Here is a 15165-nt window from a genome sequence, read left to right as displayed (position 1 = left end):
TTAGGAGTGAATGAAAAAAATTAAATAAAAAAAATAACCCAACAACCAAGAAACATGACAATATCATAACCATTAAGGCAAGAACACCTGGAGTGGCATCAGCAATACTGTAACAATATGATAGTGTTTAGGTACATGGATATGATGAAACATTTAACTACTTCTTCAATGTCTTTTTTAAGCACAAGGTTGTTCTTAAAAGCAACTTCTTTTTAAAATCCAAACATCATTTCATCTTTTTTTTCCTCTTTTTTTTGTAAAAGGTGATAAGAAAATAACAATGCCAGACACTAGGGACATATGGATCGTAAAACTACAAGAAATAATTTCTAGTTTTAAGTTGCAACTTCAAAACCACACATTGTAAATCCCCATCGTTAAGCCCCACCCCCCCACCCCACCCTGGTAAATGAAAAAGATATCACTTACATTAAAACCATTTTATCCTCTTGTGATGGTGTATTCCAACAGTCACCAAGTTTTGCTTTACTTACAGCGATTGTGTAGTCTGTTGCAAATTAAAGCATTTATTGTTTAGTTTGGAAAAAAAGAAGAAAAAAAAGTTGTCCTTGCAATGCAACTGGCAACTGTTGACCAAAAAAAGCATCTTTACATCTTCTTTTTAGTGCAACTCTTAAAATGTAAAACATTTCCAGTGATTCCTTGAGAGGTATCATTTCTTTGTTTTTTGTTCTTTTCTCTTTTTCTTTTCATATTTATGTATTTCACACCTTACAGAATAACGCATCTTGAAAATATCCAAAGCAAGAGGTTTTGTTTTTATTCTTTTGTCAATTCTTTTTTCTTTTTTTTCTTTTTTTACTTTTTGCATCTCTGCATTGGCATGGCCTTCCACAATGTCTGTTTACTAGAACATAAACACAGGAGGAGATCCAGACCTCCTGCGTATTCCCATTCCCTTCAGCCTCCATATTTGATACGTTTCCTATTCAATCACCCCGGCAGAGCCTCGTGATTGGCAGTCCACCTTCTACCTCTGAAAAGAAGGGTTAGGAGAAGGAGGAATGGGAGAAAAACTGGAGGATGAAGAGAAGAGAGATAGAAGAGAGAGTGCACTGTACAATGGGAACAAGCCCAGATCAAGATCAATCAGGGAAACAGAGACATAGATGAGAAAAAACCCACAGCAAAACCTTCATATAACGCAGTAGGGTTCCCTTGGTAACCTGGATTTTCTGCAGTAGAGGAGTGTGGTGCTGAAGCAGCGCCGGAGCTCCCTGTTGGAGAAGATGCAGATGAAAGGATTGACCCCAGCTTGGGCAAAGCTCATCCACACGGCTGCCGTCAGGTAGCCCCCAGGGACCACAGGGCCCCTTGCAAACACCCGCCAGTAGCAGGCAACCAGATAGGGCCCCCACAGTGCCAGGAAGAAAAACGTCATGATGTAGAACATCCTACTAATCCTCTTCTCTGTTTTGAATTCATCCAATACCAGTAGACGCCTGCGGCCTGCTGCGTTGCTGTTCTGCCGGATGCCGAGCAAGGTAGGCGGGGTGGGGCCTCGGCCGAATCCAGCCAGCCAGTTGGCCGCCGCCTGCCCGCTGGCGCCTGGCCCGTGGAAGGTCCAGTTCTGGCTGACAGCAGGCACGAACTGGACAGGCTTCATCTTTCGACGATCGTGGACGAAAAAGATGAGCTTGAGGTAAACCAGCTGTGTGGCCAGGAGGATGAGAGCCAGCAGGAGCATGAAGCCCAGTGAATCATTCGCCCTGAAGGAACGGTGCTGGAACGTGCACTGGTCCTCCTCCCGGATAAAAGAGTACGTCCCTACGTCCAGCACCGGTGGGAAAGCCATAGCCACTGACAACGTCCACACCATGCAGATGACAGCTAGACAGGTCCAGAAGGTCAGCCTCTTGGTGTAGAAACGGTGGTGTGCGATGGCCAGGTAACGTGTGACACTGACACAGAATAGCATAAACGCCGTGTGGAAACAGGAGAGCACACCCAGGAAGGCGATCACTTTGCAGGTTAGCGTGCCATAGGTCCATGCAGATCCATTCTTGACCGAGGTGAAGACAAAGGGGAAGCAGATGGCGGAGCGCAGGATATCAGAAGCGCACAGGTCCAGCAGAAAATAGTAGGGCGCTCGGTGCAGGCTCTTGTCTTTGACCAGCAGGATGGAGATCAGGAGGTTTCCAACCACACCGACTCCAATGATGAAACCCAGAGAGGTCAGTTTGAGGAACGTGGCGAGAGGAGAGACATTCTGCAAGATGGTGTGGTCCCCTGCATGGCTATAGTTCGCCATAGATGGAGGAGGGATCATAAAGATAGCGGAATAGCTTCAGCCAAGTATCATGATCTAGAGGTGGCAGGGGGAGGCGTTAGATCCATTTGGCGGTGTGCTTTGAAGAGGTTTCCAGGCATATAGGCAACCTCTCCTCTAAGGCATCCTTTGTTCCTTTGTCTCATCACACCTAAAAAAAAATCCCTGAAAAATATTATCCACCCATCAGCATTCAGTCCCAAACAACAGCTGCATTGTTTTCAACTGCACTTGCACAATCTAGAATGTGATAAGCAATAACGTTTCCTCTGCCTGCCATTTATTTACTTATTTATTTGTTCTACATTTTAACATTTAGAGTGACACAGTGCAGAGCTCTGCCTCTGCTTGAATACTTTGTCTAGATACAGGCAGACAGACAGACAGTAATGGAGCTTGATTAGACTAAAGCATTCATCTGTTAGCAGTAATTAAGGAATTTCCTGAACAAAAGCACTGATGGCAAAGAAAAAGACACTAACAGCTTTCATTAAGAAAGAACCGACGCGATTTATTATTTTTTTCCTTTTAAACCAATGTCTTTCGGAAAAAAAAAGACAAAAAAAAAGAAAGAAAAAAGGCTCGGTTTGGGATTATTTTGAGCATCTTCACCGCACTGTGAAACATTAAGAGGGAAATGCGGTCCAAAATAAGCTCTCTCTTGATCACACCCTACACCCTGCAGAACAGAGGACGGCTCTCTAAAGCGGTGGGTGCCTCGAATAAACTCGCCCTGCTCGCCTTTATGCACTGTGGAGAATCGACGGCGGGCGCATACATAATAAAGCATCCGTGTTTTTGTCTGATTAAAGGTTAACTGGATTACGGCTCTTAACGTTAATAAGCAGTGTTCTCATTAGGGCGTTTATTGAGCCAGCCTCCATTTTTCCCAGATCATATTTTATATGAGTAATTAGAGAAGAGTTGAGAGAATATACTGTGTAATACTGACACTAAAGCCGCATTTTCGACATCATTTCGCTTGTTAATGCGCGGGTGTGATGATCAGTGGGGATGGATTGAAAAAGGATGGTTGGAAGTGACAATAACAAGCCTGCATGGTAATAATAATATGGGATGTTCAACTCGATAGCTTTTTTTTTTTTAATTGTTTGGATAATTCCACACAGCCTTTTGGTAATGTCTAAATTCGTTCACGTTGGCGTTTTGGGTCTACTTACGTGTTCAAATGCGTCCTCTCGATTGTCAGTCGAGTATTTTTACGCGCGTCTGTGAATCCGATCAATTTCAGTAAAAAGAATTCAGCGGGTTAAAATCATCGTCCTTTTGCATATCCCGATCGGCTGGATAAAGCACAACAGAGCAGCGTACGTCCATTAGACTAGAATCATTTCCAAGTCCCCCGCTTGAATTGCCCAGAATCGCAGCCACCACACAAGACAAGGCCAAAAAAAAGGAGAGAGAGAGAGACAGAGACAGACAGACAGACAGCCGATCACAAGATCAATCAAAACCCTACCTGTTGATAATCCTATTTCGTTTCCCTCCTGGACGTTATTTACATTGCACAAGTCGGGTTTTTGCCGTTTTTAAAAAGCCTGATTTGTTGCCTGCCCCCTTTTTTCCTCCACGGTGAATATCCTACAGTAAACGGAGCTCAGTGCGCATGCGCCCTGCATCCCTATTTGTGATCCAAGACGCGTCTTGTCTCTTGTTGCAGCAGCAGCAGCTCCCTCTCTCTCACGGTAACATCTGCTCAACGGGGCCGCTGCTGGCCGGTAACGCGTTACAGCAGCACTCACTATTTCCCCTTGTAACGTTTAATGTAACGGATTACTGTTTGTTTGTTTTTTTTGTTTGTTTTTTTAGGTTCTCACCTAGATAAACAGAAGATAAAAATACATATTTATAATTATCCTAACTGATGTTCAAAAAATATTTATTAATATTATAGGCCTAAATCAAATCCTAAAAAATATAAATAGGGTTGAATGTAGGCTGTTTTATCTACCTTATCAGATGTATTCAGCTATAGCATTTGTTTATTGTACACCTACAATAGCTCTCCGTCTGCCATTCATTGTGCTCATACATGTTTCACTCTACTGAAATGTCAAGCATTATGTAGCTACAAAATGAAGGGTTAAATCAGGCAGCCCAGTTCACCTCAAGGTAGAATGACTTCCCCTGTACTATATATGCATAATTGACAAGCACTTTGCGCACTGTTGTTCATTCTGCCTGAGCAGCATGATAAATTCATAGGATTTGATTTCTCAACCACGTATGGAAAGCTGCAATGTCATGAGCAGTAGTGTTTGGTATCTACCTGGGCTATAAAGCATGAATTAATTATGGTCATACATGTGAAACTACTGTTTCATAGCAGGGAGCAATGTGAAGTGTGCAGATTTCTATGTTTTATGATTAAAAACTAATGCTGCCAACAGCCAACAAGCAGTCAGCCTACCAAACATCACAGACATGGTGACCTAGAGATCGAATGATTCATTTTACTCCAGAAGAAACTCCATTACTGCCCTCCAGACAGATTAAAGTGACGGCCTTAATGATTTTATGCATGTCCCAATATTCTCTAATGAACAATTACTCATTTTGGTGCAGACCTTGTAAACACTTTGATGCATCAGCATCCCAAGGCTAAATAATGAGTATTTTAAATCATCAGTTATACATGGCAATACAGTTATATATATAACAAATGAGAGTTTCTCTTTAAACTAATTTGGTTTTAAAAAAAACAATAAAGCTGATTATATTGGCTTCAGTGGTAGAAGGTAACTAAGTATATTTACTCTTGTGCTGTACCTATTCAATTACATTTCAGTGGAAAATATTGTACATTTTACTCCTCTACATTTATCTGATAGCTATAGACTTACCGGTTACTTTTTAGAACCTGATTTTAGATAAAGAACTTAAATGATAAAAATCAATATATTGATAGAGATTAAACCAGTCCAGTCATTTGGACTTTGACCTTTTACAAAAAGCAGTGTTTACTTGTCATGTATGTATTATTCACAGTTCTTCCAGAGACAATTCCTCTTTTAACTTCTCAGATGGTTTCAACATAACTATTTGAGGCCCAAAGTTTGTATTTATATTTTTTTGTTTACATTATATGTATATTTCACACATGAAGCTAAATATTAAACTTATTTTTTTTTTTTAAATCAACATTTTTTCTCCTTTCCGACCTCATTATTCATCTCACAACTCCTCAGATTTGTCTTGTGACCCTTTGTAGGGGCCCTTAGGTTGGGAACCAGTAGACTTAACTACCTAAATACAGTATAATGTTGCTTACACATTGAAGTCATTATTATGAAATGAATAATGTCAGACCGTCAAAGGGGGAATTTTCTGCAGAGCCAGTTTTACTTTTGATACGTTTTGAATGTAGGGCTTATAATGGAAAAATATTTTTACACTATTATACTCAAACACATCATATAGAGAATGTCCTCGGCCACTTCATTTTTAAATATCTGCAATCAAAACCTTCACAAAATAGATAAAAGTCCTTTTAGGTGGTCTGCTCCACATCTGAACATGGAAGCCACACTTTCTAAATAAAAGAATAGTGGGGAAATGTGATTATACAGCAGAATAAATGTCATGCAAACCAGTTGTGAAGAGCATCAGATGAACCAATTTATTATTCTCAAAGCCATCCTCATACATTTTCACAGCAGACACCGCAACAACAGCTCCACTCTTTTCATGTAACCACACTTGAGATATTGTGCTTCAGACAATAGCAATGTTGTGTTGTGCAGACATAGACACATCAGGAAATCACAGTGATTAATCCAAACATGGAAAATAAGCGCAATATGCAACGCAAGCATCCTACAAAGAATACACGGTAACTGCAGCAGTCTTTTCATATAGAAGGCAACAGTGTTTGGTTTTTAATCTCAGCAGTGCAACAAATAATAGTTCCTGTATTTTGGACTTCCTGGTTGTCCCACTCCACCTTTCTCCACGTGGTTCCCGTTGCGCTTGACGCATTTATTCCAATAAGGCACGTTTCTTATCAGTCGCTTCGACACAAACCTTGTGCCAGAAGGTCCTTGTGAGATCACCGAAGAGGTAATAATGCGGTGGATGATAAGATGAGGGGACAGGCGCACGATCCAGGAGAGTTTCCTCTCTCTCTCTCACAGATGTCCGTTCCGCCTCCGCGCGTACCAGCCGAGGAAGGCGCAGAACCCCACCACGGTCAGGATGGTGCCTAGGAGCAGGGCTAGAGCGTCGCCCGCATCGTAAGCCTCCGCCGGGGGGATCAGAGAGAGGACTATCAGCCAGACGATCGCTGCGGCGCTTGGGAGTTCAAGTTTGGGAGCCATGTTGAGCTTTTTCCGCTGAGTTTCGGGAAGCTGAGGCGCCTGCGTCACAGTCAGATGACAGCGGCAGCGGCTGGACTTCCTGGTGCGCTCAGCCAATTGCGCAGCTGATTTATTCTAACCTGTGCCTTCTGGCTGTTTTGTTTTGTTTCCTCTTAAACAGAATATTCACTTTATATTTCAGCAGGCATTTGTCCTATGGCGCAGAAATAATTGCACAATTCTACTGTTGTTGGATTTCTATTTTACAGATCAGGTTAACATGCAAACTGTAGTTATGATACAGTGAGTCTGTTTGTGACATTGCTCCTCTTATTGGTGACGATGAGGCTGACAGGTCGTCAGTGTTTCACATCTGTCCCTCGGGCCCTGCTATAAACAGAGGAAACGGTTTTACATCAGTCAGGCTCATCAACAGCTCTTGTCTGAAGCTCGAACAGAAGACAAACACGTGTTGACATGCATAAGCTATTACTGTATGTTGCTCGTGACACTTGTTGGCAAAGGTCAGATCAGACACACAAAAAAAAGCCTCAGACACCCACATGACAAGTACTGCCCACATTAAGCTGCCTCACAGTCTGCGAAACTTGCTGGACCATTTTACTATTGCAGTTTGGACAGGAAGAGATTCTCACTCTAAAAGAACTCTTATCTCCAATTCCAACCCGGCTGCTCTGCTGTGCCTCAGTACACTCCTGATCTCCTGAAACATGTTGAAATTGCTTCCAGTTGGCCATGTTGCAATGACTAAACACGCCAACATCTAAGCTCATGCTACAAATTGTTTGGCTTGCAGAGCTGTGGGGGTCTATATCTCTCTGTGTGCTCTCCTGGGGCACTTTGCCTGTAATTTAATTAGAGCACACAAGCCAAAGTAAAATATTGACCTTGTAAGGCTGCCATAGCTCTGTACCTGCCTGCTCGGAGCGAGGAGATGAATAGGCACACTTTCCCTCTGCTCACTCTTCTCGCTTTCTCTTCATGCACTCTCTCTCTCTTGCTCCTGCTGTCTGTTTGGCAATTTGTCTCACACGCACACAAGTTTTTTTGAGCCCTGTCTGATCTCTGTGGCCACATTTGGTGGACCACATGGTCATTACAAGCCCCTCAAAGAGTTTCTTATTTAGAACATAAGTCATGAAACAGCTGAATCTATCTGTTTTTATATTCCTGTGATGTTCTATTTACTCTCTAAACTGAGGCAGATTTTAGCTCTTAATAACAACATACAGTCCAAATTAAGAGATGTTTTTAATGTCTTAAGCCATCAGAAATGTCCTCCAGATTCACGCTGGTAACTACACTGGCAGATGCATGCAGCAGCAGCACTTACTCTGGATCTCAGCAGTGTTGGTAATTGATCAGTGGGAGGATGAGAGAATATCCAGAAATGAGAGTGTTTGTCTAACAGGCCAGGACAGTGAGATTAATCTTCCCTATTTATGTGTTCTGCATCGTTATGTGCTGCTCAGCACCTGAAGGCCCCGTCCCTAAATTTGTACACTGTAGAAACTATTAAACTCATTTTGGGTGAAAAACAGTATTTTTCAAGACTTAATCATTTTAAGGTCAGTGGCGTATCCAGACTTCTTTGACAAGGGTGGCCCAAGTGGACCACTAACTTGCAGGTGTGCCATGAAGCACATGCTTGTGGAAGCACACACATTTTTTAAATAAATATGCCTGTGGACAAAATATTGTATTGAAAGCATTGTGCAAAACTTCAAATCTACAATACAAATCTCTCACAGAAAATGCAGCCCAAGATACATCTGTCAACCATTCAGGACATTCAAATGGTTTAATTCACCTGTTCCTGTGTTGGCTTGCAAATTTGTTTTAAACAAAAAGTATGGTTTATTTGTCAAACAGACTTTTTAAACTAAGATCTCTCCTCTGACCGGGGTAAATCATAGTTGATAATGAGGTGGCACCTGGATATACCCAATTTAAAGTCAAAGTGAAATTTAAATTATCCTTACTTTTTCTGTAAGGAAATATATATTATGATGATAGCCTACTGCAGATATTGTGCAGATTTATTTAATTCTTACAAAGAGGATAAAACCTTTTTGGACATATTTATGGGAATATAGTGTCAACAGGAGCGTTTTTTTACGAACATTGATACAAGATGTTTTTTCTGCCTCTTCAACAAACCCACATTGTATGCAGGCTGCTGTTAGCAATTCTAAAACAAGTAAAAACAGGCTAGGCTGAATAATTCTTGTTGAAGCTAGTCAGCCTAGCCTTCAAATAGCACTGTGGCATTGTTAAATAAAATTTTTTTTTTCCTAATTACAATTGGCAAACTCACTCGCACTCTTTATTCATCCTTTCCCATTTGACTTTAAGAGACGTTTCTTCCCCTCAGTTGGGTTAAAGTGCCACTGGCTGCCAGGAATCTACGGCACACCTGGCAAGGAAGGCGCTCTATAAAAATGTCCATCTCAACTTGTGTTTTAATTCACTATTGCGATGGGTTGTCTTGTGTATGTATGTGTGTCGGCACAATGTATTTGTGGATGGCGATTGTCTCACAGAAAAGAAAATTCACAACCGTGTATTTGAATCAGTCGAATCTAGACATTTTCATATTTAGTATTTGCAAGAGTCCAGCTGAAGTATTTCTATGCATCCTCAGTTATGTTTTATATCATATTTATTTTGGGCAAGGACATTGCGCTGACGTCAAATGCTTTAACTGGTGGGATGAACTGAAAAGGCCAGTTTTCAGAGTCCTTGGTTTTGTAACCATCATCCATTCTCAATTACTTTCCACAACAGTGAGGACAGAGTTCCACCTTTACCAACCAGCACAAAACATCTCTCCCTGAAGATTAATTATGTTCTGAAATTGGTTTCTCAGACAAAACTGAAAAGCTGACCCTTTAAAGCAATTGCTGCTTTTGTAGTGGTTCAGTGCACCATCCATAATGAATTGTACTGTGAGGGACATGACAAATGGATTTTCCTGTGTCTTTTGTGGCAGTGTTAAAATACTTAAAAGGTTCTGAATCAACACCAGAAAAAGAAAAAAAGGGCAGCTTGGTTCTGTGTTCTGTGTACCATAGTCTTGGACCGCACTGACTCGCACACTGGTAGGGGACGTGGGACGAGCTTAAAAAACATCTCAAACCTGCAAAAAGATGAATGACGCAGTGTAATTATCTATTCATATTTGAAGCTGAGAGGGGAGTCTGAGGGAGGATGCTTGACAATCACGCATCTGAGTGTTACGCTGACAGTTGTATAATGCTTTAAAGGGTAATCAATTCATCCTTGCATTTGTTGCTTTGTTTTTTGCAGAGACTTAAAATTAGCTTGAGATAATTTGCCACAGTGAATATTTAAACATCTTTTTTGTCACGTTATCGTCACATGGTATGCAGTATTAACCTTCTTTCTCAGTGCCTTTGAGTAATATTTGAGAGCTGGCAAACAGCGCTGTATTCAGAAGCTAGATGTTAGAAAACCATCCCAGAATAAACCACTGATGATGATTTGGTTTTTGGGGTTTTTTTGGGCTGAATAAGGTCACTGTTCAGCTGCTGAGTGCCAATTCTTAGGTGTCAGTTACCCAGAAGCACTTGAATGCAAGAAGGAAGAAAAAAACGAACCTGCCAAGCAATTGTTTTTTGCTGTGATTGATTTTCTACCTCAAGAAAGTTTCAGTTTCTGCAAGTTCATTTGCTGAAATGAATGGAAATGAATGGCTGCCTGGAGGATAGGAAATAGATACTGTATTATATAAAGATCACTGCTCAGCAAACACAATGTTCTTGGAGAATAAGTACATTCCTATGTGTAATATCTGTTGAGGCAAGCTTTTGAACAGGGCAGATTTAACAATTCTTTTTCAAAATATGTTTTTTCGTTTGAACTGAAGCCGTCACCTAGTCTAAAATGTCCAAATAACAAATCATTAATTTAATTTCTGTTTTTTACCATGTTATTTTCAAAATGAATCTAAATGAATATGTTACATTTTACAGCACTTGACATCAAACTGGGGTGGCAGCTGCATGGCTCAGGGACCTTCGTTCAAACATCTTCTTCAAGCAAGAAATCAATTCAAAAAAATCATTGGCATTCCTTTGAAAATATTTGGCAGTAATATATCTGTAGATTTGTATGAGCTAAAGCAAGTTAGTATGGTTCTGAAAAGAAGACAGAACATTTCACACTAAACACAACGTTATTACCCTATACCAAAGCCTAGATTAGCTTTCACTGGGATTCGTGAGAAAAATATCTGGCTCTTCAGCTGCTGAATGCTCTTTGATTCTCACCAGCTAGTTGCTAATTGTGTCTGTCTACTGAGCTGGAAGTAGCCTTCAGTGGGGTTTTCTTTTAGCTGAAAACAGATAAGGTGTGGTAGTGGCAGTGTAGTTGTGTGTATGTGTGTAGGAGAAATACAGTGGCAACAAAACTTGTGAAAAACATGAAAGGTCCTTTAGAGCATTTGGTTTGTCCAAACATGGCAGTTCCACATGACGGACTCCATAGAAGAGAACCTGCTCCCTCTGTAGATAAAAAACAACATTGTAACACAACAACTCTTATTTTCAGGTGATAATGCACTAATGACAACATACCTATGAATATTATATTCCATTTCTGCCAACAGATCCTTAAGTCTCCTTACTCCTGTAAGACCTATCACATTCCTAAATGTTCACCATCTAGTTTTAGTTCATTTAGCACGTGTATTATTAAAACACAATCAAATAAAGCTCAGAGGATCATCATATTACTGCAGAGCTCCAAGAGAGTTACTTAATGGTTCGTCATAATAGTGGTTGTATTTCCCTGTGATTTCCCCCACGGAGTTTCCTACAGAAATGAGTCGAAGCAGAATTAGTTCTAGCAGTGTGTAACAAAGGGCAAGAGTGCAGGATCTGTGCCTTAAGCTAAAGAGAGCAATATGACAAATTTCGTTTGAAAATAAAATATCCCGAAACAATGACTGCTACGCTATCAAAGTGATTTATTAAACAACATTTAAAACTAATCATAAAAAGCAAATCAAACCTCAGTCTAGTTTACAAAATGATAACCCTAGGTCCTTTACATTTTTCATATATCAGGTGATGAATCTCCTGCAATGTATGTTTTTGTAGAATGGATTTATAGTGTTTTGGAGAACTGCTCAAATGGTTTCATTTCTTTAGCATCCGTTTTACTGATGAGCTTCTCCAGAAGCTCGCCTTTTAAAAAGATGGAAAACAGTACAGTTCTGATTCATTCAAGGCGATCAAGTTTTCCTTAGCTGCACATTAATGTGTAGCCTGCGTCAAATATGGCTGACAGCTGAGAACATCACACTTATTCATAGCATGTGTGCGTGTGTGCACATGTAGTCAATGTCAATTGGAGATTGATAGCTCATCACATTTCCTGCCATGGTGTAAATGTCACCTCTGTAGCTCGCAATGATGAACACAATCATGTGGTTGGTTCATTATCGCCGGTGATCATTTCCATGGAAATGTTTGTCCAATCACACACACACACGCATAGAAAACAGGGGAAAAAATCACCGGTGTCACATGGTGAAAGAATCATTATATAAAAGAATCATAATATAGTGTTAATTTATATGATCCTTCATTTTTTTTTTTCAGAGAGATTCAGTGTCACGTGGAATACTTTGACATTTTGTCACCGTTTGCTTGTTAGCATGGCAATGTAAAAGTCTGTTTCCCAAGTCAATAAAGCTTTGAATTTATTTGAATTGAATGAGGGACCCTGGTGGGAATTATATCTAGCTCAAACTGTGTTAATGTTATGCTCTGTACAGACCTTGCATTACATTTGTTTGCTACCATAGGCTGCATCCTTTCCATTCTTGATTTCAACTGTGTACAAGAGATAAAGTGCAGGAGGAGAAAAGAAATGAATAACCTAGGTGGCTCAGCAGAAGTAGGGGATTATTACAACACAGTGAAGGAGAAACAACCACAATGTGAATAGATACTGCATTCTATATGATTTTAAAACATTTCTATAGCTGTGCCCCCGATGCATACGGCCTTGTTCTTCCAAAAATATGCACCTTATATATTTAGAAATAAGTTATTCCACTTGAGTGTTTTCTCTTTTCTCTATTTTAGCTGTTGCACCTGTGCCCTATCACGGCTTGAGCTGGACCCCCTTACTGCTTGTTCTTTCATGCATCATGTCAAATCGCCGCGGTAAACAACCTATTAAGTGACCTATTTATCTGGGCCATTCTGCTGGCTCACTCAACCCCAATTACTTTGCTGGTGGAATGTCTATTCTGGACCACTTCACATTGGTTTACACTTAAATCAATACTTCTGCAGAACCAGAAAGTGCTTCCGTGTGGTAGCCCTCTCAGCATCCCCTCTCATGGCACTCCAAACATGTTATACAAGATAAGGGCCTTTGCAGGGAGAATGTGTAGCTGTACATGTGCATGAAAGGGGTATGAAGAGGAATTCATATGTCCTATTTTGCTTTTAGTTTTTTTTTGCTTCAATGAGACATGTTGAAGAAAGTAATTTGTTGGGAGGATGTATCTCAATGTCTGCCAGACAGAACAGAACATTGTCTTTAACTGTAAATGTCTTTATCTGTATTTAATAATATGCACTTTTCTGAGTGCAGCCTCCCTGGCTGAAGAATGCTTCAGGACGTCAGTTCCATTTACTTATGAAGTTGTACCAGTGCATTTTCTGCAATTGAGCCGTCAGCGGCTGTCAGTCAGGGGAAATTAACGAGTCTGCTGATTGCACTGCTGGTAATTACAGAGTGCAGCTGGAGCAGTGCTGTGTCAAGCCTGTGAGATATTTTAAGCTTACGTCTGTCCTTTCTCCCAACAGCCAGGTCAAGTAATGCTCTACAGAGGATCAGCTAAGGGCTCCTTACTGACCGCAGGCGATATCTGTAACCAACAGGAATGCCTAGTGGTAAGAGACTTGGTGCCAAAACCAGAAAGTCACAGGTTAATGTCCTGCAGTGGCCGATGAATTTGTCAGTGTCCTTCAGCGAGACACTGGACTCTTACCTGCTCGCCCAAGTCACCCTGGATGAGTTTTAGTTGAATGCTTATAATGATGCATAGCTAATAATAGTGTGATAAGGTAACAGCAGTGCAGTTTATTGATCCCTGAAGGAGAGCCTCTATTTGCTAGCAGGAATTTCAGAACATAGGATCAAGAGCAATATCCCTATTATAGTGCTTGTCATGCCAAAAGTCATGCTTAAGAATACTTAAAGCAAGGCGGATGCTTAGTAGCACCAAAAGGTTGCATGTAAGGAATCAGGCAAAAGAGCCTTTCAAGAAAGATAAACACAAATATCGAGCGCTGCATACTGTAAATAAGACAACAAACATTATACTACTTGGCATAGTATGTGCAAAATATTATGGCGGATTGATCAACATCCACAGACCAAATTTGGACACAGATTGTATTATTACTATGTGTAGTCATGTAGTCTTTGGTGCATCTGCTCAGGTTTACTAGGCTGCTACAACATTAAAATACATGTGCCTTTCTTTAATTCAGGATTCACTTAAGAGCTGTACATGTAATCTTCCCGGTCAGTCGGGGAACATTATTTAAAAACGAGGCTACGTCATCGACTGAGTAAAGTTTAAGTGTTCTCACAGCAGTCTATAAAGCTGTGTGTAACAAATGACCCTGCCACTTAGCCTCCGCTGTGGCTTTTAACAGGGCTATCTGGCAGAGAGAGGCAACAAGGGGACTATGTAACTGTCCTCAGCAGGTCCATTTATTAGTCCACACACATGGATTTTACACAGTCCAGACACACACTCTGCACATCCACTATCCAAAGGCTGGTGTTCACAGACTGCATGTATATATAAGCCTGGCAACATTGAAAGTGGTTGAATATATTGAAATGCTGCTTTCTGTCCATATTGCCTGAGAAGTTACTTCTGAGAAGATCTTTTCTTTTAAGTAACCTACTTTGTTTCATTCACCTGCCACCAGCAAAGGACTCTTTTGGTTGTGTGTTTTTCAATAACTCACTCATTCTTCGGCTCACAGGTTTTGTACAGAACAAACAAGTTTACTTTCTCTGAGTCAAAAGTTAACCTGGCTCTCTCTCAGGATTTTGGATTCACTTCGGCTTGTGAATTGAGTTAACTCAACTTGTTTGCAAATCAATGTCCCTAGCCGTGTCAAATAAATCAGCTCTCACCAAACCAAATGCTAGAAATAGTTTGACTTTTTATACCAATTAAAAATATTTTTTGGAAAAGAAGATACACAACCACTATACGCATTTTGTTCTTTTGTGCTTTTGAGCATGCAGCTACGGTAAGATGCTTGTCATGGCAACAGCACCATCTATGTTTATTTTTGCACCATATCTGCTCATTTGCCGTGTTTCCCTTCCTTACCTGTCATTCCAGATCCTGCCATTCCAGACCCAGCTAGTAGTTGTCCTCAGCTCTTCCCACTGTTCCTTGATGGCCTGACCTGCCTACGACCCATCCTTCATTCCCCTAATAAGCCACCCAGTATATATATATATATA

At 40.7% G+C, this 15165-nt stretch overlaps 2 protein-coding genes across 2 annotated transcripts; both read right to left on the bottom strand.

The window, feature by feature from the left end:
- Positions 1–463: 463 nt before the first annotated feature.
- On the bottom strand, positions 464–2448 carry gpr85 (G protein-coupled receptor 85). Its single transcript, XM_035677582.1, has one exon. It carries the CDS (start codon positions 2288–2290, stop codon positions 1157–1159), a length of 1134 nt encoding a protein of 377 aa, XP_035533475.1. The 5' UTR covers positions 2291–2448; the 3' UTR covers positions 464–1156.
- A 3459-nt stretch (positions 2449–5907) lies between these two features.
- LOC118336047 (small integral membrane protein 30-like) lies at positions 5908–6690 on the bottom strand. Its single transcript, XM_035672593.1, has one exon. The coding sequence runs from the start codon at positions 6625–6627 to the stop codon at positions 6439–6441; it is 189 nt and encodes a 62-aa protein (XP_035528486.1). The 5' UTR covers positions 6628–6690; the 3' UTR covers positions 5908–6438.
- Between the last annotated feature and the right edge of the window lie 8475 nt (positions 6691–15165).

This window comes from Morone saxatilis, unplaced genomic scaffold (genome assembly GCF_004916995.1).
Source record: "Morone saxatilis isolate NCDOM2014 unplaced genomic scaffold, NCSU_SB_2.0 Contig10, whole genome shotgun sequence".
In the NCBI taxonomy this organism is placed as follows: domain Eukaryota; kingdom Metazoa; phylum Chordata; class Actinopteri; family Moronidae; genus Morone; species Morone saxatilis.
Note: the sequence above shows the minus strand (reverse complement) of the source record. Positions and strands in the feature narration are given on the sequence as shown.